Genomic DNA, 26224 nt, shown 5'->3' on the forward strand with positions numbered 1-26224 from the left:
TATTTGAATGTTAAAATATTACCCCATTCCCAAAGCTAATATTTGATACCAATCACTGCTCATCATGAATAGACTGAAGCCTGATTTTTCTCTCCATTCTATTATTGAAGAAAGACTCATGGAATAGGCTCCAATCATTGTTGTAACTGATAGCGTCCAGGAAAACCAAATAGGTCAAGCTCTTCATTTCACAAGGAAATAACAGCCTCAGAGAAGTTGTCAGTTTGCTCATTTCCCCACAGCAAGATATTGATTGGTGCAGCCCCAAGTAGGACCCAGGTCTCCCTGCCCTCCCCTCCCTCTGCGTTGAACACAATTCCCTCCTAATTTAATGGGTGATGCTTATGCTGGGGTTTCACAATGGAACAATTTACCTCTAGGCTTCTTATGCCAGTTCTTATTAGGCCATTAGTAAAGGCACATCACAATATGCTTAATCAAGCCCAGATATGATTGAAATGGAAAAACTGGTGGCTGGTTCATACTCTTAGCTGTATTTTTATTTTTACTGTTTTAAAATGCGTTAGAACAGGCAAAGCGGGTGACATTCTTTGCATCTGTAGACCAATATTGGGAGTGCCAAAAAGACCAATGATGCACCTGATTTCTGACTGGAGTTGGAACTTGTGGCTTTTGATTCCTAATCAAGTACTCCTGAGCATCATACCATGTAGCTGACACAGTCGGAGCACAAGGCAGGAAGAAAAGGAAAAGAAAACCTAATAGAACGTGCAATATAATAGGGCCAATTGGGAAAGAATACAGAGGTTGGCTGAAATTTCCTGTTACTGTCTGAGAAGTGGCAACCTGAACTCTTAGACAGTTTTGAACTTGTTTGGTTTAATGGTGAGATCATTTTCAAGGGAGCTGTCTTTAAGCTAAATAAACTGATGAGGTTTCATTATAATTCTAGAGTAATGTCTGAAGAGGTAGAAGAGATGATAAAGAATTCTATTTAAAGTTAGTGAAACTTTTCAGTTCTATAGAGATTCATTTTTATTACTTTGAAAGACAGATTACATTATAAAGATCCAGGTACATACTAATAACTAAAATGAGATAAAGTAGTAAGAACAATAATTCCCCGCAAATCTAGAATTTATATTAGTTTTTCATTAAAACTGTTCCATTTTGCTGTTTTGTATTTTAAAGTATTAAAATCCAGAAACTAACACAACACTGTAAATCAACTATACTTCAAAAAAAAGAAAAAGAAAAAAAACCCAGGGTAAACTTTAGACGAAACAGAGATAAATAATTATTTACTAGGAATTGTAATATCTCTTCAACTTACTATAAAGAGATACTTTGTTCCAGTGTATGCCATTCTATTTGCCTTCTCCACTCTACCACCTCTTGTATTACTCATTTCCATTATACTAGAACTCCTGTGCTCATTGCAGTTTGGTCTGAATTGTCCTACCACCAACATTCTTGGTGAGAAAAGAAAGTAATTGCCTGAATTAATGTATTCTAAGTTGCAATCTGTGTGGCAGATAGTTGATCTAAGAACCATTTTACCCCCTTCTTCCTTGCTAAGAGAACCCCAATTTGGGGGAGTAATAACATACCCAGGTGCTAGAGGTGAATCATAATTAGTCTAATCATGGTTCTGGTCTAGTCTGGTCATTGCCATGACTAATCACAGCAATATTGTTCCCTTTTCATAATCTGTAGTAATGTCTTCTCCCTCATTCTTGATATTGGTAATTTGCCTTCTCTCTTTTTTCCTGATCAGTCAGTCTAGAAATTTATCTTTTCTTTAATCCTAAAGAGTCTGTGTTTGGTTTTATTTATTTTCTCTATTTTTTGTTTATTTTCTATTTCACTGAATTTTCCTTTCTTGATTGTTCCTGACTTCTGCTTGATTTGGGTATTTATTGCTCTTCTTTTTCTTGTTCCTTAAGGGAGATGGTTAGATTTTTGATTTTACATGTGTTTTCTTTTCTAATCTTGTGTGATTTGAATCCTTTGAAATTTATTGAGACTTGGTTATGGCCCAGAATATGATTTATCTTGGTAAATATTCTATGTGTACTTGAGAAGAATGTGCTTCTAAAGAATATATTTAAAAGTTTCTTCTCTTCTGTTTCATGAGTATTATTTCTTCCTCTTTTCCTTTTCTCCTCCTGATTTATAAGAAGTAATACCGTACTGGTTGCCTGCAGAAAGGACACCAGTGTGGCTTTGAACCATGTGACTATATTACCTATTCAGAAAATTATTTACAGTTTTAGAAATTTTTAAAAAATGATAATTGAATCATGGTAGTGGTTAAACACACCAAAAACATCTACGTGCGTGCACGCGCGCACACACACACACACACACACACACTAAAGGGTATCATTAGCACACCAGAAATATGAGGAATTCTTGGAAGATAGGAAACGGCAGATGCAGTCAAATTAGTTAATTCGGAGAATTTGAAACATCTGCAGTAGAAAACTGAGGCCATTCAGACACACTTCAGAACACTCACCAAAACTGAAGCATTGTACAGAGTCCTAGGTCAGCAGTGAGATGAAAGAGCTGATCTGTGAACAGTACATGTTTCATTCTGCCCTGAGCCTCCCCCACCCCTGCTTCCATTGGGCATAAGCACCTGTGCCATTTGACAACCTTTAATCTCCCAAAACTGCACTCCAAAGACAGTGAATGAGCTTAAGATACCTGTAGACCTGCACAGAAGGGGAACATCAGGACACAGCTACCTCGAAGGGAAAAACATTTGTCTTCTGATGTGAGAAATTACATCTTTCTTTTGGCAACAGTGAGGGTCTCTAGCCTACCTGAAAGCTCCATGCCATGTTCCCGCAAAGGAGGCCACTGAATAATTGACACGCTCTGCCCTCCCATTCCAAGGAGGAGACTATAAGTGCAATGGATGTCACAACTCTAGAGCTGATCCATGCTAATAACCGAGGCTAATCAAATGAGTCCTTTCTTCCTAAGTTTAAATGAACAGAAAGGCTTGCCAGAAATTGAGGAAAGTAAAAGAGAAGATCATGATGAACAAACACAACTATTTCTGAAGAAAAAGCAAATATAATACAGGAAACAGAGTAAATCCAAATTCATATTCTCAGAATTTTAAGGCAGATAGTGGGTTTGTAAAATGAGAACAGGGTGCTATAAGAAGGAGCAATTAGAGAACAAGAGAAAGTCCTTGGAAGATAGAAATATTATTGCAAAATTTAAAGATTAATAGATGCCAGGTGCTCAGCGCAGGCGGCCTGCCTCACCCAGGCCTGGATGGAACCTGGGACACAGCGTCCGTGCCCCGCCCTCCGTGCACATCCCCCCTCCCATCCCCCCTGTAACGGAACCGGAACCTCCTCTCCCCACTCCCAAACCCGGGTAATGGACCCGCCTTTCGGTCCATCCCAGAGCGGCCGCCCTCTTCGACCACATGAGAGCCCTCCGAGGCAGCTACCGCAGGCCCCGTGGCTTCGCTTTCACCTTGACCTTCAGGTCCGCCATGCTGCCCGTGCCGCCCACCAGGCTGCCCGCACCGCCCGCCAGGCTGCCCGCGCCGCCCGCCATGCTGCCCGTGCCGCCCGCCAGGCTGCCCGCCGGGCTGCCCGCGCCGCCCACCAGGCTGCCCGCCAGGCTGCCCGCGCCGCCCACCAGGCTACCCGCCATGCTGCCTGCGCCACCCACCATGCTGCCCGCGCCACCCACCATGCTGCCCGCGCCGCCCCCGAAGTTGCGCCAGAACTACCAGCCCCACTGCGAGGCCGCCGTCAACAGCCATTTCACCCTGGAGCTCCACGCCTCCTTCGTGTGCCTGGCCGTGGCCTTTTACCTCAACCGCGACGACGTCGCCTTGAAGCACTTCACCGGGTTCTTCCTGCTCCGCTCCCACGAGCACAGTGAGCGGGCCCAGGGCCTGATGCGCCTGCAGAACCAGCGCGGGGGCCGCCACCACTTCCAAGACATCAGGAAGCCAGTCAGTGACGAGTGGAAGAGCGGCCTCAAGGCCATGTGGTACACCTTGTGCCTGGAGAAGCTCGTGAACCGGAGCCTGCTCGACCTGCATCAGCTGGCCACCGACAAGAGCGACCCCCACCTGCGTCTCTTCCTGGCAACTCACTACCTCGGCCAGCAGGTGACGTTCATCAGAGAGCTGGAGGGTCATGTCACCACCCTGAGCATGATGGGGGCCCCGGACGCCGACCTGGCAGGGTACCTCTTTGACAAGCTCACCCTGGGCGACAGCGACAAGAAGAACTGAGCCTGGACTTCCCCAGAGCCACGGGGTGACCAGAGCCCTGGTCACCGTGCCTGCCATGCAGACGGCAATAGTGCCCTTGCAGAAGAAGTTCCCTTAAGTTTTTTTGTTTGTTTTTTTTGCAACAAGTGCAGGACTCTCTTTTCCTGGACTTTATTTTATCACTTAAGTTTTTTTCTTCCAGTTTTTCCGTTTCTTCCAGTAAAGTTATTGGTTCATAAATAAATAAAGGTCTCTGGTTGATTCATGTGGGCAAATCTCTCATTTTTTAAGTTTTAAAACAGGTATCCAGGAGTCTCTGAACACAGCCATACCCCAACCATATGCAGTTCAGGATCTCCACAGTGGGAGGGAGAAGGCGTTCCATGGGGCCCTGGAAAACACAAAATCAGTCTTCCCCTTATAAATAATGTGGGTATATGGGGGTAGACTGGGGTGGGGTGGGGTGAGGTAGGGGTCCCTGGTGAATGTGGGTGCATGTGCATAGTAAAAGTGTAGAACCATAGCCTGAAAATCATGATTGCAGTTGCCTCTGGGGAAGAAGTGAAGGGAATGGGATTGGGCAGGGTTTAAAATAAAGGGAGTCTTCAGTTTCACCTGAAATGTTTATGTTCATTAATTATGCAAATACTAATGGTTAAGTATGAGTAGCAAGATGGGGGGTGGAGGGGTTTGGAAGTCTGAATGGTGGAGTATCTCTTTGACAAGTTCACTGTGGGCAACAGTGATAATGGCAAAATGAGTGTTAGGCTGTCTTGCTCAGAAACACGGGGGTGACTTCCCATGGTCACCAATGCCTGGCATGCATGTTGTAATAACAAAACATCCACTTATATATGTTTTCTTTCCTTTGTATCATATGTATATATGCATGCGTATGTGTGTGTATATATATATACATTTTTTAATTCCAACCAGCAGCAGAGTTCATTTTGAATCTCTAGACTAGATTCTGAATGTTTGCTTAGGAAGACGCCCTTTGTTGAAAAGCAGTTCGGCGATCACATTACTGGAAATGATATAGCTGCTTCCTAGACCTTTCCTGAGCCTGGCTGTATTTCTGCCCTTGGGTTTCATATATACAACTTTGATTTAGTTTTTGTTATTTGCTACCAAGAGAACCTAAGCTAATATGTCTTATTATCAACACACTTTTACCAGCCTCCACTGTATTTACAGTAGAGTAAATAGCCCTTCTAGTGTAGTAAATTACATTTTTCTCTTTATCCCTACTACAGAGTCCACTGAAAGGAAAAAGGATCAAGGGTGGAAGGGATCAAATAAGAACAATTGCCCGGTTGATTCACGTGTGCAACTCTCTTACCTTTTAAGTTTTAAAACAAGTATCCAGGAGTCTCTCCAGCTACCCATGCCCGGTCCACATGTAGCTCAGGATCTCCACAGAGGGAGGGAGAAGGTGTTCCATGGGACCCTGGAAAACACAAAATCTGTCTTCCCCTAATAAACAATGTGGGGGTGGCCTGGGGCCCTGGTGAATGTGGATGTCTCTAAATAGTTAAAGTATAAAAACATGGCCTGAAAATCATGATTGGGGTTGATCAGGGGAAAGAGTGAAGGGAATGGGATTGGGCAGGGGTTGAAATAAAGGAGGTCTTCACTTTATTTGAAATGTTAATGGTTAATTCTGGGTTAGCAAGATGGGGGCCCTGGAAGCCAACACGGCAGAGTCCCTCTTTGAAGAGCCCACCCTGCGCTACAGTGTTAAGGGAAACTGAGCCTTAGCCTGTCTTCCCCATAGATGTGAGGGTGACTTCCTCTGGTCCCCTATGCAGGACATGCAGTTGTCCTTAGAAAACCTCTACTTTCCCCTTATAAACAGTGTGGTTATGTGGGGTGAGGTGAGAGGGGTGGTTTGGAGCTCTGGTGTCTGTGGGTGCATGTGTATGGTAAAAATGTGGATAAAAACATGTTCTGTAATGCATCATAGCGGTTGCCTCCCAGGAAGAAGTGAAAAATGGGATTGGGCAGGGATTAAATAAATGGAGTCTTCAACTTTATCCGAAGTATTTTAGCTTATTAAATTATGCAAGTGTTAATGTTTATTACTTCTCAGTAACAATCTGGGGCCTTGAAAACTGGCATAGTGGAGTACCTATGTGGCAGGCTTGCCCTTGTCAGTGATTATGGGAACTGTGCCTTAGGCTGGCTTCTCCATAGACACAGGTATGACTTCATATAGTTAGCAGTGCCAGGCATGCATGCTGCTGTTATAAAACCTCTGCCTTTGTTTTCTTTTCTTTGTACAATTTCTACTAATAATTTAGTACAAAAAGAAAATCCTACTCAGTACAAGCGTTGAAAATTTAACACAGTTGCTGAACATCAAATTTTTGATAATGAATATATAGTAGATTGAATCTCCGTCAGAGAAATAATTAAGAGTCATAGAAGAACCTTGTACAATAACTAATAGCCACCAATAGAAATTTCAGAAGGAGAAAATAGAGGGTTGTGTAGAAGGGGACACAATAAGCAAGAAATATTTTTAAAATGCTAACTACATCCAAATGCTATTATCATATATTTTTCTCCTTTAATTATACCAACACTCTAAATTAGATTAATAGATCTCCCTATGTGGAATTATTATTCCTGGAATGATATTTGGTCGCTTGGTTTGTTTTAGTATAATTTTTTTGAGCTATAACATTGTATAATATTAAGATGTACAATGTGTTGATTTGATACACATATATTGTGAAATGATTGCCACCAAAGCCTAAGCTGAAACCTCCATCACTTCACATAATTACCATTTCTTTTTGGTAGTCAGCATATTTAAGATTTACAATCTTAGCAACATCCAAGTATATAATACAATATTGTTAACTATAATGACCATGCTGTACATTAGATCCCCAAAGTTTGTACCCTTTGATTAACGTCACCCCCTTTCCCCGACCCCAAGCCTCTGGTAACCACCATTTTACTCTCTGAGTTTTGCTTTTTTAAATTCCACATATAAGTGATAGAATACAATATTTGTCTAACTTATTTTACTTAGCATAATACCCTCAAGGTTCATTCTAGTTGTTAAAAACACCAGGATTTCCTTCTTTCCCATGGCTGAATAATACTCCATTGTGTATGTGTGTGTGTTTATATATATATAGATATATATATATATATAGATATATATATATATAGATATATATATATATATATATATCTATATATATCACATCATCTTTATCCATTCATCCACTGATGGACACTTAGGTTATTTTCATATGTGGGTTCTTGTGAATAATGTTGCATTGAACATGGAGATGCAGATATCTCTTTAAGATCCTGTTTTCATTTCTTTTAGATAAATACCCAGAGAAGGGATTGCAAGATCATATGGTAGTTCTACTTTTAATTTTTTGAGGAGCACCCATACTGATTTTCATACTGGCTGTATCAATTTACATTCCCAACAACAGTACACAAGGGATCTGTTTTCTCTACATCCTCGCCAACACTTGTTATCTCTTTTGTTTTTAATGATAGCCATTCTAATAGGTGTGAGGTGATATCTCGTTGTGGTTTTGATTCGCATTTCCCAGATAATTAGTGATGTTGAACACCTTTGTATGTGCCTGTTGGCCATTTGTATGTCTTTTTTGGAAAAATGTCTATTCAGATGCCTTGACCACTTTTTAATTAGGTTATTTGGCTTTTTTGCTAGTGAATTGTGTGAGTTCTTTATATATTTAGGATATTTTTATCAGATATATGATTTACCTGTTTGCTTTATTGATCGTTTCTTTTGCCATACAGACCTTTTTTTAGTTTGATGTAGTCCTACTTACTTATTTTTGCTTTTGCTGCTTGTACGTTTAGTGTCATATCCACAAAATTGTTGCCAGGACCAAAGTCAAAGAAGTTTTCTCCTATGTTATCTTCTAGGAGTTGTATGACTTCAGACCTTATGTTTAAGTCTTTAATCCTTTTTGAGTTAATTTTTTTTTTTTAACTAAATATTTCAGCTTACTTTTTTTTTTTTTCACTTTGGGTTTATTTTATTTATTTATTTATTTATTTATGGCTGTGTTGGGTCTTCATTTCTGTGCGAGGGCTTTCTCTAGTTGTGGCAAGTGGGGGCCACTCTTCATCGCGGTGCACGGGCCTCTCATTATCGCGGCCTCTCTTGTTGCGGAGCACAAGCTCCAGACACGCAGGCTCAGTAATTGTGGCTCACGGGCCTAGTTGCTCCGCGGCATGTGGGATCTTCCCAGACCAGGGCTCGAACCCGTGTCCCCTGCATTGGCAGGCAGATTCTCAACCACTGCGCCACCAGGGAAACCCCTTGAGTTAATTTTTTGAGGGGTGTAAGATAGGAGTCCAGTTTCATTCTTCTGAATGTGGTTATCTAGTTTTCCCAACACCATTTAACAAAGAGATTATCCTTTCCTCATTGAATATTCTTGGCTCCCTTGTCAAATATTAGTTGGCCCTATATGTATGGGTTTATATCAGAGCTCTTGATTATGTTCCATCAGACTATGTGTGATTTTTATGCCAGTACCATACTGTTTTGATTACTAAAGCTTTGTATTATAGTTCAAAATCAGGAAGTATGATGCCTCCAGCTTTGTTCTTATTTCTCAAGATTCCTTTGGTTATTTGGGGTGTTTTGTGCCTCCTTAGGAATTTTAGGATTGTTTTTCTATTTCTGTAAAAAATCCCATTGAAATTTTGATAGGAATTGCACTCCATCTATAGGTGGCTTTGGCTAGTATGGACCTTTTAACCATATCAATTCTTTTCCTCAGTGAACACAGTATATCTTTCATTTTATTGGGTCTTCCATTTTTTTATCGAAGTCTTAAAATTTTCAGTGTACATATCTTTCACCTTCTTGGTTCAGTTTATTCTTAAGTATTTTATTGCTTTTGATTTTATTGTGAATAAGATTGTTTTCTTTATTTTTCAGATGTCTTGTTAGTATATAGAAAATACAACTGTTTACTCTACGTTAATTTTGTATCCTGCAATTTTCCTGAATTCCTCGATTAGTTATAACAGGTTTTTGGTGGAGTCTTTAGGACTTACTGTATATAAAATCATATCATCTGCAAAGACATTCTGACTTCTTCCTTTCCAATATGGATGCCTTTTATTTCTCTTTCTTGCCTGATTGCTATGGCTGGGACTTCCAGTACTATGTTGAATAGGAGTGGTGAGAGTGGGATTCTTGTCTTGTTCCTGATCTTAGAGGAAAAGCTTTCAACTTTTCATCATTGTGGATGATGTTAGCTGTGGACTTGCTCTATATGGCTTGTATTATGTTGAGGTGTCTTCTCTCTATACCCAATTTAAGAATTTTTATGATGAAAGAATGTTGTATTTTATTAAATTATTTTTCTTCATCAAGGTGATATGATTTTTATCTTCCATTCTATTAATGTAGTGGATCAGTTTTTGATTTGCATATGTTAAACTATCCTTCCATCCCAGTGATAAATCCCACTTGATCATAGAACATGACCTTTTTAATGTGCTGCTCAGTTCAGTTTGCAAAGGTTATGTTGAGGATATTTGCATCTATACTGAACAGGGATATTGACCTGTAGTTTTTTTTCTTGTAGTGTCCTTATCTGGCTTTGGTATTAGGGTAATGCTAGCCTTGTAAGATGATTTTTGGAGTGTTCCCTCCTCTCTAATTTTTTGGAAGTGTTTGAGAAGGATTGGTATTAATTCTTTTTTAAATGTTTGGTAGAATTCAGGGAAACTGTCTGGTCCTGGCTTTTCTTTGGGAGAGCTTTTTCATTAGTGATTCAATTACCCTACTCATTATTGTTCTGTTCAGATTTTCTGTTTTTTCCTGATAAAGTCTTGGTAGTTGCATGTTTCTCAGAATTTATCCATTTCTTCTAGGTTCCAATATGTTGGTGTATAGTTGTTTATAGTATCTCTTATGATCCTTTGTATTTCTGTGGTATCAGTTGTAATGTCTCCTCTTTCATTTCTGACTTTGAGTCTTTTTTTTTCTTAGTCTAGCCAAAGGTTGTCAATTTCATTAATTTTTTTCTTGATATATGCATTTGTCACTATGCATTTCCCTCTTAGAACTGTTGTTTATGCATCCCATTTGTTTTCATATGCTGTGTTTCCATTTTTGTTTGCCTCAAGATAATATTCTATTTCCCTTTTGAATTGTCTGTGACCCTTTGGTTGTTCAGGAGTATGTTTTTTTTTAATTTCCACATATTGGTGATTTTTCCAGCTTTCCTTCCATTACTGACTTCTAGTTTCATACCATTGTGCTCAGGAAAGCTACTTGGTATGATTTCAGTCTTCTTAAATTTGCTAAGACTTTTTCTGAGACTTATCATGTGATCTGTCTGGGAGAATGTTTCTCGTGTGCTTGAGAAGAATGTGTGTATTCTCCTGCTGTTGGATGGGATATCTGTATATATCTATTTGACCCCTTTGACCTAAAGTACAGTAAAGTCCAACCTTTCCTCATTGATTTTCTGTCTGGATGATCTGTGTTGAGAGTGGAGTATTAAAGGCCCCAACTGTTATTGTATTGCTATTTATTTCTCCTTTTACTTCTCTTAGTATTTGCTTTATATTACTTAGGCATTCTGTGTTGGGTGCCTAAATATTTACACTTGTTATATCTTCTTGATGAATTGACTCCTTTATCATAATGACTTTGTGTCTTTTGCCATATTTAGCTTTAAGTCTATTTTGTGTGATAGATGCATAGCTACCTCTGCTTTCTTTTGGTTATAATTGCTAGAAATACCTTTTTCCACCCCTACACTCTCTCTATGTGTATGTCCTTAAAGCTAAAGTAATTCTCTTGTAGGCAACTTATAATTGGATCTTGTTTTTTTATCCATTCAGCCATCCTATGTCTTTTGATTGGAGAATTTAATCCTTTTATGTTTAAAATAATTATTGATAGGTAAGGACTTACTATTGCCATTTTGTTCATTGTTTTCTGACTGTTTTGTACATCCTTTGTTCCTTTTTCTTCTCTCTTGCCATCTTTCTTTGTGATTTGATGACTTTTTGTAGTGGTATGCTTTGATTCCTTTATTATAATCTTTTTTTGTATCTAACACAGGTTTTTCCCCTTGCGTCTTTGGGGTTGGTTACTGATGATTATCGTGATCCTTTGGTCATGTCATGTTTCCTTGATGTTTTTCACGTTCCTTGAAGTTTTGCATTGCTGTCTTTTCATTTGAAGCAGTAGTCACCTCCTACAGTCTTTACTAATTGCCTTCAGGAGAGATATACCTGCTGTGAGCCCTGGTAGTGATTCTGAGGCTTTCTCAGACCTTCTATGGAAATAGCTGCTCCACACTTCTTCCTCCCTCTTGTGGCAGAAGTCTTAAGCTTTCTCTTATGCCTTCTCTTGTTCCTGCACTGCACCAGTCCAGTTGTTGACAGTCTCACTTTTGTTTTCCAAGAAGTGGCACTAAATCTCAAGTTTGTGGTGTTTCCCTAGCCTGCAGATTTGGGTGAGTTTCTGCACGTGCTCACTAGCCATTTTCCAAAGCTCACCCTGCCACCACCACTGGGAGCACACACAGGGAGCTGACCAAAGTGTGGGGGGTGTGTGTGTAGAGGAGACATGCTGAGTACTGAGGGTACCCACGGGTCAATTGGGGTCATCCATGAGCAAGGCATTACCAGTGCTTGTGGGCAGGCTTCTTGATGGAGTCCAAGACACAATTATTAGGATCCATGTCCCTTTAATACCCTCTAAGAAGCCTATCTGCCACTCTCTCAGCTTCTTCTTGACCCCCAGTCATGAAGTTCACAATTCAGTATTCCTCTCCAATGTGTCTGAAATTTGTATTATTTTTTCCAGTGGTGTGTTGGAACTTTTCCTCTGGAAACCTGGACTTCCACAAAGGTTCTCACATCTGTGGGTGATTTTCTAAGACAGTGTTTTCCAGGGGCTCCTGGACTGTGGCCAAGAGAAGCTGGAACTGGTTCACAGGCTACCCCAGGAGCCATATCTGGGACCAAGTCAATATGCCCTTTACCCAGTGTGTGGGTGGTTGAGACTCCTTCTGGGACATTTAGCATATGGAGCTGCATCATCCCACAGCTCCCACAAAGGCACTGTTGTCCGTGAATGGATGCCAAATTGTTGTTGAGGGGGGACGAAAACAATAAATCTCTTATTTCACCATGATGCTGACATTACTCTTGCTAATATTTCTACTTATGATTTTTCATCTGTGTTCATACTTTAACATGTAGATTTTTTAAAAATATGTGTGAGTAACATCCCTGTCCTGCTTTGGTGTTAGGATTATTCTGCCCTTGTAAAACAAATTGGGAAATTTTCTCCATTTTTATATGCTCTGGAATAGTTTTCGTATCATAGGTTTTTTGTTTTTAGAAGGTTTAGTAGAATTCCCATTAACATTATCTGGATTTGCTCTCTTTTTTGTTAAGATAGATACGTTTATTTCTGTGAAAAAAAGTGCCTTTGGGATTTTGATAGGGATTGCATTGAATCTGTGGATTGCTTTGGGTAGTATGGATATTTTAACACTATTAAGTCTTCTAATCCATGAAATGGTATGTCTTGTCATTTATTTGTTTCTTTTTAAATTTCTTTCAGCAATGTTTTGTGTCACATTGATTGATTTTCATACATTCAACTATCCTTGTATCCCAGGGATAAATCCCAGTTGGTCATGATATATGATCCCTTTAATGTGCTGTTGAATTTCGTTTGCCTAGTATTTTGTTGAGGTTTTTTGCATCTATATTCATCAGAGATATTGGCCTGTAGTTTCCTTTTCTTGTAATTTATTTTTCTGACTTTGGAGGTAGTGTAATACTGGCCACATAAAATGAGTTTAGAAGTGTTTCCTCCTCTTCAGTTTCTTGGAAGAGTTTGAGAAGGATTAGTATTAATTTTTCTTAAATTCACATGGAACCACAAAGGACTCCAATAGCCAAAACAATCTTGAGTAAAAAGAACAGAGCTGGAGGCCTCACACTTCCTGATTTTGAAAAATATTACAAAGCTACAGTAATAAAAGGAGTATGGTACTGGCATAAAGACAGACACATAGACCATTAGGACTGAATAGAAATAAGCCCACACATATATGGTCAAATAATCTTCAACAAGGGTGCCAAAAATGGGAAATGGATAGTCTGTTCACCAAATGGTGTTGGGAAAGGCAGATATCTACATGCATAAGAATGAATCTGGAACCTTACATTACACGAAATGCAAAAATCAACTCAAAATGGATTAAAGACTTTAACATAAGACATGAAACTATAAAATTTGCAGAAGAAAATATAGGGGAAAGACTTCATGACATTGGTCTTGTCAATTGTTTCTTGGATACCAAAAACAGAGGCAACAAAGGCAAAAATAGACAAGTGGGACTACATCAAACTAAAAAGCTTCTGCCCAGCAAAAGAAACAATCGACAAAATGGAAAGGTAACCTACGGAATGGGAGAAAATATTTGCAAACCATATATCAGATAAAGGGTTAATATCTAAAATATAGGAGGAACATATATAACTCAATAGCAGAAAAAGAAATAACCCAATTAAAAAAATGTGGAAAGGACTTATTGACATTTCTCCAAAGAAGACATACAAATGGCTAACAGGTACATGAAAAGTTGTTTAATATCACTAATCATCAGGGAAGTGCAGACCAAAACCACAATGAGATATCACCTCACACCTGTTAGGATGGCCATTATCCAAAAATCAGAAAATAACAAGTGTTTGTAAGAATGTGGAGAAATTGGAACCCTAGTGCACTGTTTTGGGGAATGTAAAATAGTGCAGCCACTATTGAAAACTGTGTGGACATTCCTCAAAAACTTAACAATAGGACTACCATATGATCCAGGAATATCACTTCTGAGTATTTATCCAAAAGAACTGAAATTAGGACCTCAAAGAGAGAATTGCACTGCCATGTTCACTGCAGCATTATTCACAGTAGCCAAGAGGTGGAAATGATCCAAGTGTCCCTTGATGGATGAATGGATAAGGAAGAAGCAGTGAAGAAAATACAAATAGGAAAGAAAGAAATCCTCTCATATGCTACAATATGTATGAACCTTGAGGACACTATGATAAGTGAAATAAGCCAATCACAGAAGGACACATACTGCATTATTCCACTAATAGAAGATATACAAAGTAGTCAAGCTCATAAAAAGAAGGTTGGATGGAGATTTCCAGGGGCTGGGGGGCAGGGAAAACTGGGAATTTGCTGTTCAATGCGTATAGAGTTTCAGTTATGCACAATAAAAAAGTTCTAGATATCCTGCTATACAATATTGTGATTACAGTTAAAGATACTGTATTGCACACTTCAATTTTAATTAAGAGGGTAGATATCGTGTTACATGTTGTCTACCACAATAATAAATCACTTGTAATAGATGCCTTGTAAATATCTGTTGAATAAATGAAAAGTAAAAATAGATAATCTTATTTATTATACTTAGCAATCTATCAAGATTCTTCCTAACTTAGATTTCAAGATATTAATTGCCACTACATACCATTTTGGCCATCCTAACATATTTTAATATGTAATTCTCTTACTGCTTTTAATTTCTAAATAGCTTAGAACATCAAATTTTATTTTCCCTTTAACTCAAGAAATTTAGAAAGATGTTTATAAAATTTAAAACAGATGTTTGGGATTACCACTTTTTGCTAATTTCTAATTGTATATGATATAGAGTGAGAATATAATTGCCCTAATTTCATTCATTTCTTTGTTCATTATTCATTTAACAAGTATTTATTGCATGCCTACTGTGTATCACGCACTATACTCATCAATGAGGATATAGCATGGTCAGACAATGGCCCTTGTCTTCAAGGAACTTAAAACCTAAAAATAAGTAAATAAATATGATTAATTTCAATTGGGATTAAAACCATAGATAAATATTCAGTTTACTGTGATAGAGAATAGCTATTGCTGGAGGAGACATTATTTTTTTTTAATTTTATTTATTTATTTATATATTTATGGCTGTGTTGGGTCTTCGTTTCTGTGCGAGGGCTTTCTCCAGTTGCGGCAAGCGGGGGCCACTCTTCATCGTGGTGCGCGGGCCTCTCACTATCGCGGCCTCTCCTGTTGCGGAGCACAGGCTCCAGACGCGCAGGCTCAGCAATTGTGGCTCACGGGCCCAGCCGCCCCGCGGCACGCGGGATCCTCCCAGACCAGGGCCCGAACCCGTGTCCCCTGCACCGGCAGGCAGACTCTCAACCACTGCGTCACCAGGGAAGCCCGGAGACATTATTTTGAATAAGGTGATCAGGGATACTTCTGTGGGTTGATGTTATATTGAAGGCCAAAGGGTAAGTGAGAGTCAGTATATAATAGCCAAGGGAAGGCATTTTAGGTGTTAGGGTATCAGAAAGGAGGAGGTGTATGTCACTGAACCATAATGAATTGAGGTGGAGTTGCACAAGGTAAGGTGGAGATGTAGGGTCTTGTAAGCATTATTAGAGTAGTCCAAATTATATTCCAAGTGCAACGGCAAGGCTGTAAAGGGGTTTAAGCAGGCAAATGATTCTGGCTGTTGTGAAGGATGTTGGGTTTGGGGAAGAGTTGAAGCAAGAGGACCAGGTAAGAGGTATTGCAGAGGTCCAGGTGAAAGACCATGGTAGTTGGAACAACAGGGGTGGCTAAGGAAATGAGATATAGACAGATTCACATGGATTTTGGATAAGCTGATAGGATTTGTTCATGGATTTGGAAGTGAGAAATAAGAAATGGAGAAAATCTAGATTCAGAGATTTGGACTTGAGCACCTGGGTTGATGGTAGTGCTGTTTATTAATCTGGGGACTTTTGCTGGGGATACACTGGAGGTGGAAGGGTGGGGAAGGCATGTCATCTAAAAAAAATCTGAGATGCATATTTAGACATCCAAGTGGAATTGTCATGCAGGTAGCCAGAAAAATGAATCTGGAGCTCAGGAGGAGGTCTTGTTTTGAAATATACATATGGGAGGCATCAGCTATAGATGATGTTGAGGTCAAGCGACTGGAGAAGCTTTACCAGAAAGAGAGTGGAGAGGGAGTATGGTGCAGCCTGCCGCACCCCCAGGGCAGCTAACATTAGAGAGCTGCTGGCCCCACCTGGACCATAACCTCATTCCAGACTGTGACCACCTGTGTCCACACCCAGTGTCCCCAAATCAGCCTGGCTTCTGGTTTCTCCGTTCAGGATGTGAAAAAGAGTTAGCTCTTTACGTTGTCTTCAGGGCTATAGATAGAAAGAAATTATTTCCCAGTTAAAAGAAGATTCCCCAAGGAAATGATCTCCTTTTCCGTATCTTTTTTTCTGTTCCCTTACAAAACCTCAGTCTCTCACTCAGTCCGCTGTGTTTGACCAGATGAAATCTGTACCCATGTAAACTCTAAGGTTGTCCATGTCTGGGAAAAAAATTCTCAAAATATTTTGTTTCTTCTGAGCCGCCTGTGTGTTACAAAGATAAAAGTTAAAAATTACAGATTTTTGTATGCAGTATTCAAGGTTACAGGAATAGTGTGAGTCTTTTTAAAGCTAGCAGATTGCTTTGAACATCTAATAAAATGTGAATAAGTTTATCTACATAGTAATTACCATCCACAATTCATCACTGCATTTTAACACTTTTTTTAAAAATGAAAATTATGGCCCTGTGAGTTCAGTTTCCAGAAAATGCTACTGTCATTTACCTCTTCTTAGTCAAAGTTGGTCTTTTTACTTTTCTTTCTCTGCTTGCTTGGAGGACCTCTCCTCTCTCTGACCTCGACTCAGATCCTACCTATTAACTGTACTCCTCTAGATATGAGGAAGCACAATGTAAGCAGCTGTTTGTGTTTATAACTGTAAATTGACTGAGGATCCTTATTTTCCTGATTTGGAGAGGCAGTTTGCTGTACTGATTTCTTAAGCTCAGATTACCTGGCTTCAAATCCCAGTTTATCCACTTACTTATCTTGGGTGAACTTGGCCAAGTTATTTAACTTCTCTGTGCCTCAGTTTCCTCACATGTAAAATAGAGATAATAAAAGTGTCAATCCCATTGGGGTTTTGCAATTAAATGAGTTATATGTAAATCATTTTGAACAGTGTCTGGTATATAGTAGGTGCATTATGTGTTAGTCATCATTTATCATCACCATCCTCATCGTCCACCCACTTCTAAGTTTTTTTGTGCTGTTTATGCTTTGGGGAGAGGATTTTCATGTCTGTACTTTGCCACTGGTGGGTCTCTTGCATTTTGACCAACATTCATTACCCTGCATATTTAGAAGGAAAAACTCTTTGTAGCTGCTTAGTTGTCAGGTGTTGCCAGGATTCAGGAGGGTAGATTGCTAGTTTCACTGCCCCAAACTCAGGCCCAAGACTACAGGCGAATTTTGCTATGACAGTTTTCCCTGGTAATCCTCCCCATTCTGTCTCAATGAGCTTCCCTTTTAAATCACCCCGTAGAACACTTTTTGCTTATTCTTCCCAATTCCAGGTTGCCCAAGTCTGTTTTTTCCGTCCTGAACTACCTCTCACTTCTCAGAGATGGCAAACAGCAAAAGGATGAAGTGCTAATCGTTAATCGTAATCCCCACTGTCATCTGGAGGTTGGGATCTGAAAAGGAGAGGAATGGGTGGGCGCAAATGGGGGGCTGAGGAGTAGGCAAACAGGATCACATTAGAGCTACTAACAAAATAATAACTAAAATTGATAAATCACCACACACTTTGCCATGGGGGTTCTCAAGCTTTGTTGCACGTTAGAAGTACCTCCAGGGTACATCCCAGACCAATTATATCAGTCTCTGGGGGCGGGACCTAGGCATCCCAGGCAGTCAAACCAGCATGAGCACCTTGCTACTTCAAGTGTGGTCTGTAGAGCAGCAGCAGCAACCTCACCTGAGAGCTTGTTAGAAACTCAGTAGTCTTAAGCACTACCCCAGACTTACTGAATCAGAATCTACATTTTATTTTTTTTAATTTTTGGCTGCGTTGGGTCTTCGTCGCTGTGTGTGGGCTTTCTCTAGTTGTGGCGAGCGAAGGCTACCCTTCGTTGCAGTGCGCGGGCTTCTCATTGTGGTGGCTTCTCTTGTTGCGGAGCACGGGCTCTAGGGCGCACGGGCTTCAGCAGTTGTGGCTCGTGGACTCTAGAGCGCAGGCTCAGTAGTTGTGGTGCACGACCTTAGTTGCTCCGCGGCATGTGGGATCTTCCCCGACCAGGGATCCAACCAGTGTCCCCTCTATTGGCAGGCAGATTCTTAACCACTGTGCTACCAGGGAAGTCCCAGAATCTACATTTGAATAAGAGTCCAGGTAATGCATATGCACACTGAAGTTTTTGAAGCACTGTTTTAGCATCCTAGTTCTCAATGATGGCTGTACCTTGGGATGATCTGGGATGCTGGAAAATCTACTGATGCTCAGATTTAAACAACTCATCCAGGTATATCCTTATGCACGTACGAGACCAAACACGCTAAAAACTTACTGTAACTTCAACAATTGTTGAATTGACAAATATTAAACAAGACTTTGAGGGCTTCCCTGGTGGCGCAGTGGTTGGGAGTCCGCCTGCCAATGCAGAGGACACGGGTTCGAGCCCTGGTCTGGGAGGATCCCACATGTCGCGGAGTGGCTGAGCCCGTGAGCCACAGCTACTGGGCCTCCGCTCTAGAGCCCGCGTGCCACAACTACTGAGCCCACGTGCCACAAATACTGAAGCCCGCGTGCCTGGAGCCCATGCTCCGCAACAAGAGAGGCCATTGCAATGAGAAGCCCGTGCACCGCCGCAACGAATAGTGGCCCCTGCTTGCCACAACTAGAGAAGGCCCGCATGCAGCAACGAAGACCCAGTGCAGCCAAAAATAAATAATTAATTTAAAGAAAAAAAAAAAGACTTTGAAACCTCTCATTTCCATTGATGTTGCATACTTGCACATGCACATACACACACAACCTTTAAGCATTCTGTTTTATAAATGGGTTGGCAACCCATATGTTTTATCACAAACATGGATCGGAAACTGTGGCATACAAACCAGATCCAGCCCACCATCTATCTACTTTTGTAATAAAGTTTTATTGGAACAAATGCATGACCATTTGATTACATATTGCTTGTTACTGGGTTCGTGCTACAGTGGTACAATTGTTAGCAAACTCAGGTCCGGCTGCTTGCCACTGGAACGTCGGTATGAGAGACAAATGTTGGTAGGAACAGAAAAGTTGCTTTAAAAAAGTTGCCATCAATCTGGGGAGAAGGCTGACTAGTGTCCCAAAACCAACTCTAAAGATTCTGCTCGGCCATGAAACTTTCTAAAGGGTAAAAAGGGAAGTAATCTCAGTTAATCATTGAGATAGGGGGTCAGACTCATCGCCATCTCCCACTGCATGCAGGCTTGTCAATTCCTTGTGATCTTTCTTTAGATGCTATCTCATTCACACAGCTTGTTTGAGAGATTAATGAAGGGGAAGCTGGGGAAGAGACCTGGTCATCTGTTAATTTACTTATTCTTCATTTCTACTTCTTTGATCTAAGGAAGGAACCAACAGGTTAGGCAAGGCTTTGTGTGATCAAAAGATTTGAAGGGTGTGCTTGAGCCGGAGGTTAGTTAAAGTATAGCTTTGCTAAAGTGACAAGACAGAAGGTGCCTCCTGTAGAGAGCTCTTTCCTGCAAAGTGCTCTTTTCTGCCAAAAGCTGCTTACACAATTAGTAGATACGACAAAGACTGTATGTCCCACAAAGTCTAAAATACTATCTTATTCTTAACAGAAAATTTTGCCAACCCGTTTTATACTAACTTGTCACAGGCCCTGAATATTTAAAATATTTAAAATGCTAAATATTTAAAAACTTTCAACTGTCTTTATACCTCCAGCATACTCACATTTCAGTCTAATCGTCACCCTCTGGCAGAAAGGAAAGCCATGTACTGTATACGTTGAATCTAGGAGGGTAATGATTTAATATAGCATCTCCAGCCAAGAGAAATATGGCAGACATTGCTGGTTACCTATCCAATGGCCATTTCACTCCTCCTTCCCTGCTAAGGCAACACTAATTTGGGGGGAATGACAGTGTCCCCAGTTACTGGTGATAAGTCATAATTAGTCTATATCAATCATGGCACTTATGTTCTCCTTACAAGGTAGTTGCTTTTTGTTCTCTCCTGCTGCTAGGGCCAGCCATGTGAATGATTTCTGGCCGCCTGGGAAAAGTTTGCTCCCCTGATAAAAGAGACAGAGTTTTGAGAAAAGAAAGCATTTTGCCACCATTCCGATCATCCTTGTTGGGATGCTTGTATGAGGATGTTATGCCAGAAGCAGAGAGAGCCACCTTGTAACCATGAGGAAAGGCTGAGAGAATTGCAGGACACCAGTGTAGACCATGTCATACTTTCGCCAGAGTCATCAACCCTAGCATTTTCTATCACCCAGGCTTCTTGATAAGAAAACACAATTGACATTATTGTTTAAGTACTTTGTGTGTATTCTGTTACTTGCGGCTAATCTAACAGACGTAAGATGACTATAGGGGCAAGGCATTGTTTAGCCTCACTCAAAATTAAATCTACCTTTTCCTTCCCTTTTAAAATAAGCAGTATTGTAAGTGTGTGTTATATGTGAGGTTTCAGATACAGCACCTGTTTCAGGTGCTCTCCAGACATTTTCTGTGTTGTTGTTAACAACAATCCTGTTTGGTATGGATCTTATTTGATGAGAAAATGGGTTCAGAGTGATGTCATTTTCTAAAACCACACACCTACAAAGTGATAGAGCCAGAATCATCTGGTTTCAAGGGAGGGTAATGTCTTTGCATCACTTCTACTTTGCTATCATCTCAATTCCTTGTGCTATATGATCCTTATTACACAGGTGATTTTATTTAAGCAGTAGCCCTGTGAAATGAGTCGCTTTACCTCTATTTTTAAATAAAAAGTAATGCAGTTTGGTTTATGGGCAGTGTTTGCATATCCCTTCCAGGCGTTCAGACCTAGAGTTCATTCTCTCCTTGTCACACCCAGCCCTGAATGACCTCTCTCTCCCTCAATGTTCAATATTCATTAAAGACACAGGTCCCTAAACCTCATCTGCATCTCAAACTAACTGCTATCTCAACCTTTAATTCATAGCCAGGCTTCTAGAAAGGTTTACCTGTATCTGTTGACTTTCTTAAAAGGAGGAATTTCTTAGTATTACTTCCACAAGGTTTAGAAATAAAACATATAAAATGATTTATGTGAAAGCCTTCCTCCTGTTCCTATCCCTAGGCTCTCAATTGTTCCTCCCCTGCCCCCTGAAGGGAAGCTTTTCCTGGGAGTTTTCTGTAATATCCTTATTTACATTTGTTTCATGTATATTTCAGCATATAAGGATTTATACCTCCCCTCCAACCTAAATAGTAGCATAATTCAAAAGATCCTGCATCTTGATTTTTTCCCCATCCTTAACAATGTAAAAGAATGAATTTTTTATTTGAGATATAATTGGCATAACATTTCATTAGTTTCAGGTATACAATATGATTTGATATTTATATATATTGCAAAATGATCACCACAATAAGTCTATTTAACATCCATCACCAAAGATGGCGGAAGAGTAAGACGTGGAGATCACCTTCCTCCCCACAGATACATCAGAAATACATCTACATGTGGAACAACTCCTACAGAACACCTACTGAATGCTGGCAGAAGACTTCAGACCTCCCAAAAGGCAAGAAACTCCCCACGTACTTGGGTAGGGCAAAAGAAAAAAGAAAAAACAGAGACAAAAGAATAGGGACGGGACCTGCACCAGTGGGAGGTCTGGTCAATGAAGGAGGGGAAGCCTCGGAGCCACGGAGGAGAGCGCAGCAACAGGGGTGCGGAGGGCAAAGCGGAGAGATTCCCGCACGGAGGAGCGGTGCCGACCTGCACTCAACAGCCCGAGAGGCTTGTCTGCTCACCCACCGGGGCGGGCGGGGGCTGGGAGCTGAGGCTCGGGCTTCGGAGGTTGGATCCCAGGGAGAGGACTGGGGTTGGCTGCGTGAACACAGCCTGAAGGGGTTAGTGCACCACAGCTAGCCGGGAGGGAGTCCGGGAAAAAGTCTGGAGCTGCCGAAGAGGCAAGAGACCATTGTTTTGGGGTGTATGAGGAGAGGAGATTCAGAGCACTGCCTAAATGAGCTCCAGAGACGGGCGCGAGCTGTGGCTATCAGTGCGGACCCCAGAGACGGGCATGGGACGCCAAGGCTGCTGCTGCCGCCACCAAGAAGCCTGTGTGCGAGCACAGGTCACTCTCCACACCTCCCCTCCCGGGAGCCTGTGCAGCCCGCCACTGCCAGGGTCCAGTGATCCAGGGACAACCTCCCTGGGAGAACATACAGTGCTCCTCAGGCTGCTGCAACGTCATGCAGGCCTCTGCCGCTGCAGGCTCGCCCGGCATTCCGTACCCCTCCCTCCCCCCGGCCTGAGTGAGCCAGAGCCCCCTAATCAGCTGCTAATTTAACCCCGTCCTGTCTGGGCGGGGAACAGCTGCCCTCAGGCAACCTAAACACAGAGGCGGGGCCAAATCCAAAGCTGAACCCCAGGAGCTGTGCGAACAAAGAAGAGAAAGGAAATCTCTCCCAGCAGCCTCAGGAGCAGCTGATTAAATCTCCACAATCAACTTGATGTACCCTGCATCTCTGGAATACCTGAATAGACAACGAATCAATCATCCCAAAGTTTAGGCGGTGGACATTGGGAGCAACTGTAGACTTGGGGTTTGCTGTCTGCGACTGACTAGTTTCTGATTTTTATGTTTATCTTAGTATAGTTTTTAGTGCTTGTTATCACTGGTGGATTTGTTAATTGGTTTGGTTGCTCTTTTTTTTTAATTTTTTTGTTTTAACAATTTAAATTTTTTATTTTAATAACTATTTTATTTTATTTTATTTATTTCTTTTTTTTCTCGCTTTTCTTCTGAGTCGTGTGGCTGACAGGGTCTTGGTGCTCTGGCTGGGTGTCAGGCCTGAGCCTCTGAGGTGGGAGAGCTGAGTTCAGGGCATCGGACCACCAGAAACTTCCTGGCCCTGCATAATATCAATTGGCGAAGCTCTCCCAGAGATCTCCATTTCAACGCTAAGACCCAGCTCTATTCAACAACCAGCAAGCTCCAGTGCTGGACACCCTATGCCAAACCACTAGCAAGACAGGAACACAGCCCCACCCACTAGCAGAGAGGCTGCCTAAAATCATACTAAGTTCACAGACACCCCAAAACATACCACCAGCCTCGGTCCTGCCCACCAGAAGTACAAGATCCAGCCTCATCCACCAGAACACAGGCACTAGTCCCCTCCACCAGGAAGCCTACACAACCCACTGAAACAATCTTAGCCACTGGGGGCAGATGCCGAAATCAACAGAAACTACGAACCTGATGCCTGTGAAAAGGTACCCCAAACACAGTAAGTTAAGCAAAATGAGAAAACAGAGAAACACACAGCAGATGAAGGAGCAAGGTAAAAACCCACCAGACCAAACAAAGGAAGAGGAAATAGGCAGTCTACCTGAAAAAGAATTCAGAGTAATGATAGTAATGATGATCCAAAATCTTGGAAATAGAATGGAGAAAATACAAGAAACGTTTAACAAGGACCTAGAAGAACTAAAGAGCAAACAAACAATGATGAACAACACAATAAATGAAATTAAAATTTCTCTAGAAGGGATCAATAGCAGGATAACTGAGGCAGAAGAACGGATAAGTGACCTGGAAGATAAAATAGTGGAAATAACTACTGCAGAGCAGAATAAAGAAAACAGAATGAAAAGAATTGAGGACAGTCTCAGAGACCTCTAGAACAACATTAAACGCACCAACATTCGAATTATAGGGGTCCCAGAAGAAGAGAAAAAGAAAGGGACTGAGAAAATATTTGAAGAGATTATAGTTGAAAACTTCTGTAATATGGGAAAGGAAATAGTCAATCAAGTCCAGGAAGCACAGAGAGTCCCATACAGGATAAATCCAAGGAGAAACACACCAAGACACATATTATTCAAACTATCAAAAATTAAATTCAAAGAAAAAATATTAAAAGCAGCAAGGGAAAAGCAACAAATAACATACAAGGGAATCCCCATAAGGTTAACAGCTGATCTTTCAGCAGAAACTCTGCAAGCCAGAAGGGAGTGGCAGGACATACTTACAGTGATGAAAGGGGAAAACTTACTTACAACCAAGATTACTCTACCCAGCAAGGATCTCATTCAGATTTGATGGAGAAATTAAAACCTTTACAGACAAGCAAAAGCTGAGAGAGTTCAGCACCACCAAGCCAGCTTTACAACAAATGCTAAAGGAACTTCTCTAGGCAGGAAATACAAGAGAAGGAAAAGACCTACAATAACAAACCCAAAACAATTAAGAAAATGGGAATAGGAACATACATATCGATAATTACCTTAAATGTAAATGGATTAAATGCTCCCACCAAAAGACACAGACTGGCTGAATGGATACAAAAACAAGACCCATATATATGCTGTCTACAAGAGACCCACTTCAGACCTAGAGACACATACAGACTGAAAGTGAGGGGATGGAAAAAGATATTCCATGCAAATGGAAATCAAAAGAAAGCTGGAGTAGCAATTCTCATATCACACAAAAGAGACTTTAAAATAAAGACTATTACAAGAGACAAAGAAGGACACTATATAATGATCAAGGGATCGATCCAAGAGGAAGATATAACAATTATAAGTATATATACAGACTCCTGCTCCTTACCTCCCATTGATAAAAGAGATAGAAAGTAGAGCTAAGACCACTGCTAGGGGACAGGAATAAAGACACAGATATAGTGAATGGACTTGAGGACATGGGGAGGGGGAAGGGTAAGCTGGGAGGAAGTGAGAGAGTTGCATGGACATATATATACTACCAAATGTAAAATAGATAGCTAGTGGGAAGCAGCCGCATAGCACAGGGAGATCAGCTCCGTGCTTTGTGTCCACCTAGAGGGGTGGGATAGGGAGGGTGGGAGGGAGGGGATATGGGGATATATGTATACGTATAGCTGATTCACTTTGTTATACAACAGAAACTAACACAACAATGAAAGCAATTATACTCCAATAAAGATGTTAAAAAAATCCATCACCATACATAGTTACAAAATATTTTTTCCTGTGATGAGACCTTTTAAGATCTTTTCTCTTACAAATACACAATACAGTATTATTAACTATAGTAACCATGTTGTACATTACATCCCCATGACTTATTTTATAACTGGAAGTTTGTACCATTTAACCCCCTTTAAGCATTCTGCCCACCCTACTCCCCACCTGTGGTAACCAGCAATCTGTTCTCTGTATCTCTGAGCTCAGTTATTTGTTGTTTTATTTTGATTGTTTAGGTTCCACATATAAGTGAGATCATATATTTGTCTTTCTCTGTCTGACTTATTTCACTTAGCATAATGCCCTCAAAGTGCATCCATGTTGTCGCAAATGGCAAGATTTCCTTCTTTTCTATGGCTGGATAATGTTCTGTTGTGTATACATACCACATCTTCGTTATCTATTCATCTGTTGATGGACACTTAGACTGTTTCCATATCTGAGTTATTGTGAATAATGTTGCAGATGAACATGGGGGTGCAGATACCTCTCTGAGATCCTGTTTTCATTTCTTTTAGATAAATACCCAGTGGAGGGATTGCTGGGTCATATGGTAGTTATAATTTTAATATTTTGAGGAGCCTCCATACTGTTTTCCATAGTGGGTACACCAATTTACATTCTCACCAACAGTGCACAAGTGTTCTCTTTTCTCCATATCTTTGCCAACACTTGTTATTTCTTATCCTTTTGGTAATAGCCATTCTAACAGGTGTGAGGTGATATCTCTTTATGGTTTTGCTTTGTGTTTCCCTGATGAGTGGTGAGCACCTTTTCATGTACCTGTTGGGCATCTATGTCTTCTTTTAATGATATCTATTCAGATCC

General features: G+C 40.8%; 1 protein-coding gene across 3 annotated transcripts in view; it reads left to right on the top strand.

Moving 5' to 3' along the window:
- The window catches only part of PRRG1 (proline rich and Gla domain 1), a 160114-nt gene that overhangs the window by 110591 nt on the left and 23299 nt on the right, over positions 1–26224 (top strand). For 2 of the 3 annotated variants that reach the window (XM_036840380.1, XM_036840379.1), the window contains exon 4: positions 3710–4449. The exons of the other annotated variant lie outside the window; for it this stretch is intronic. In XM_036840380.1, the coding sequence (XP_036696275.1) occupies positions 3710–4237 (528 nt within the window). In that variant the 3' untranslated portion in view covers positions 4238–4449. Of the gene's footprint in view, positions 1–3709; positions 4450–26224 lie in introns of those variants that run through there. 3 annotated transcript variants of the gene reach the window in all.

Source organism: Balaenoptera musculus, chromosome X, assembly GCF_009873245.2.
Source record: "Balaenoptera musculus isolate JJ_BM4_2016_0621 chromosome X, mBalMus1.pri.v3, whole genome shotgun sequence".
Taxonomy (NCBI): domain Eukaryota; kingdom Metazoa; phylum Chordata; class Mammalia; order Artiodactyla; family Balaenopteridae; genus Balaenoptera; species Balaenoptera musculus.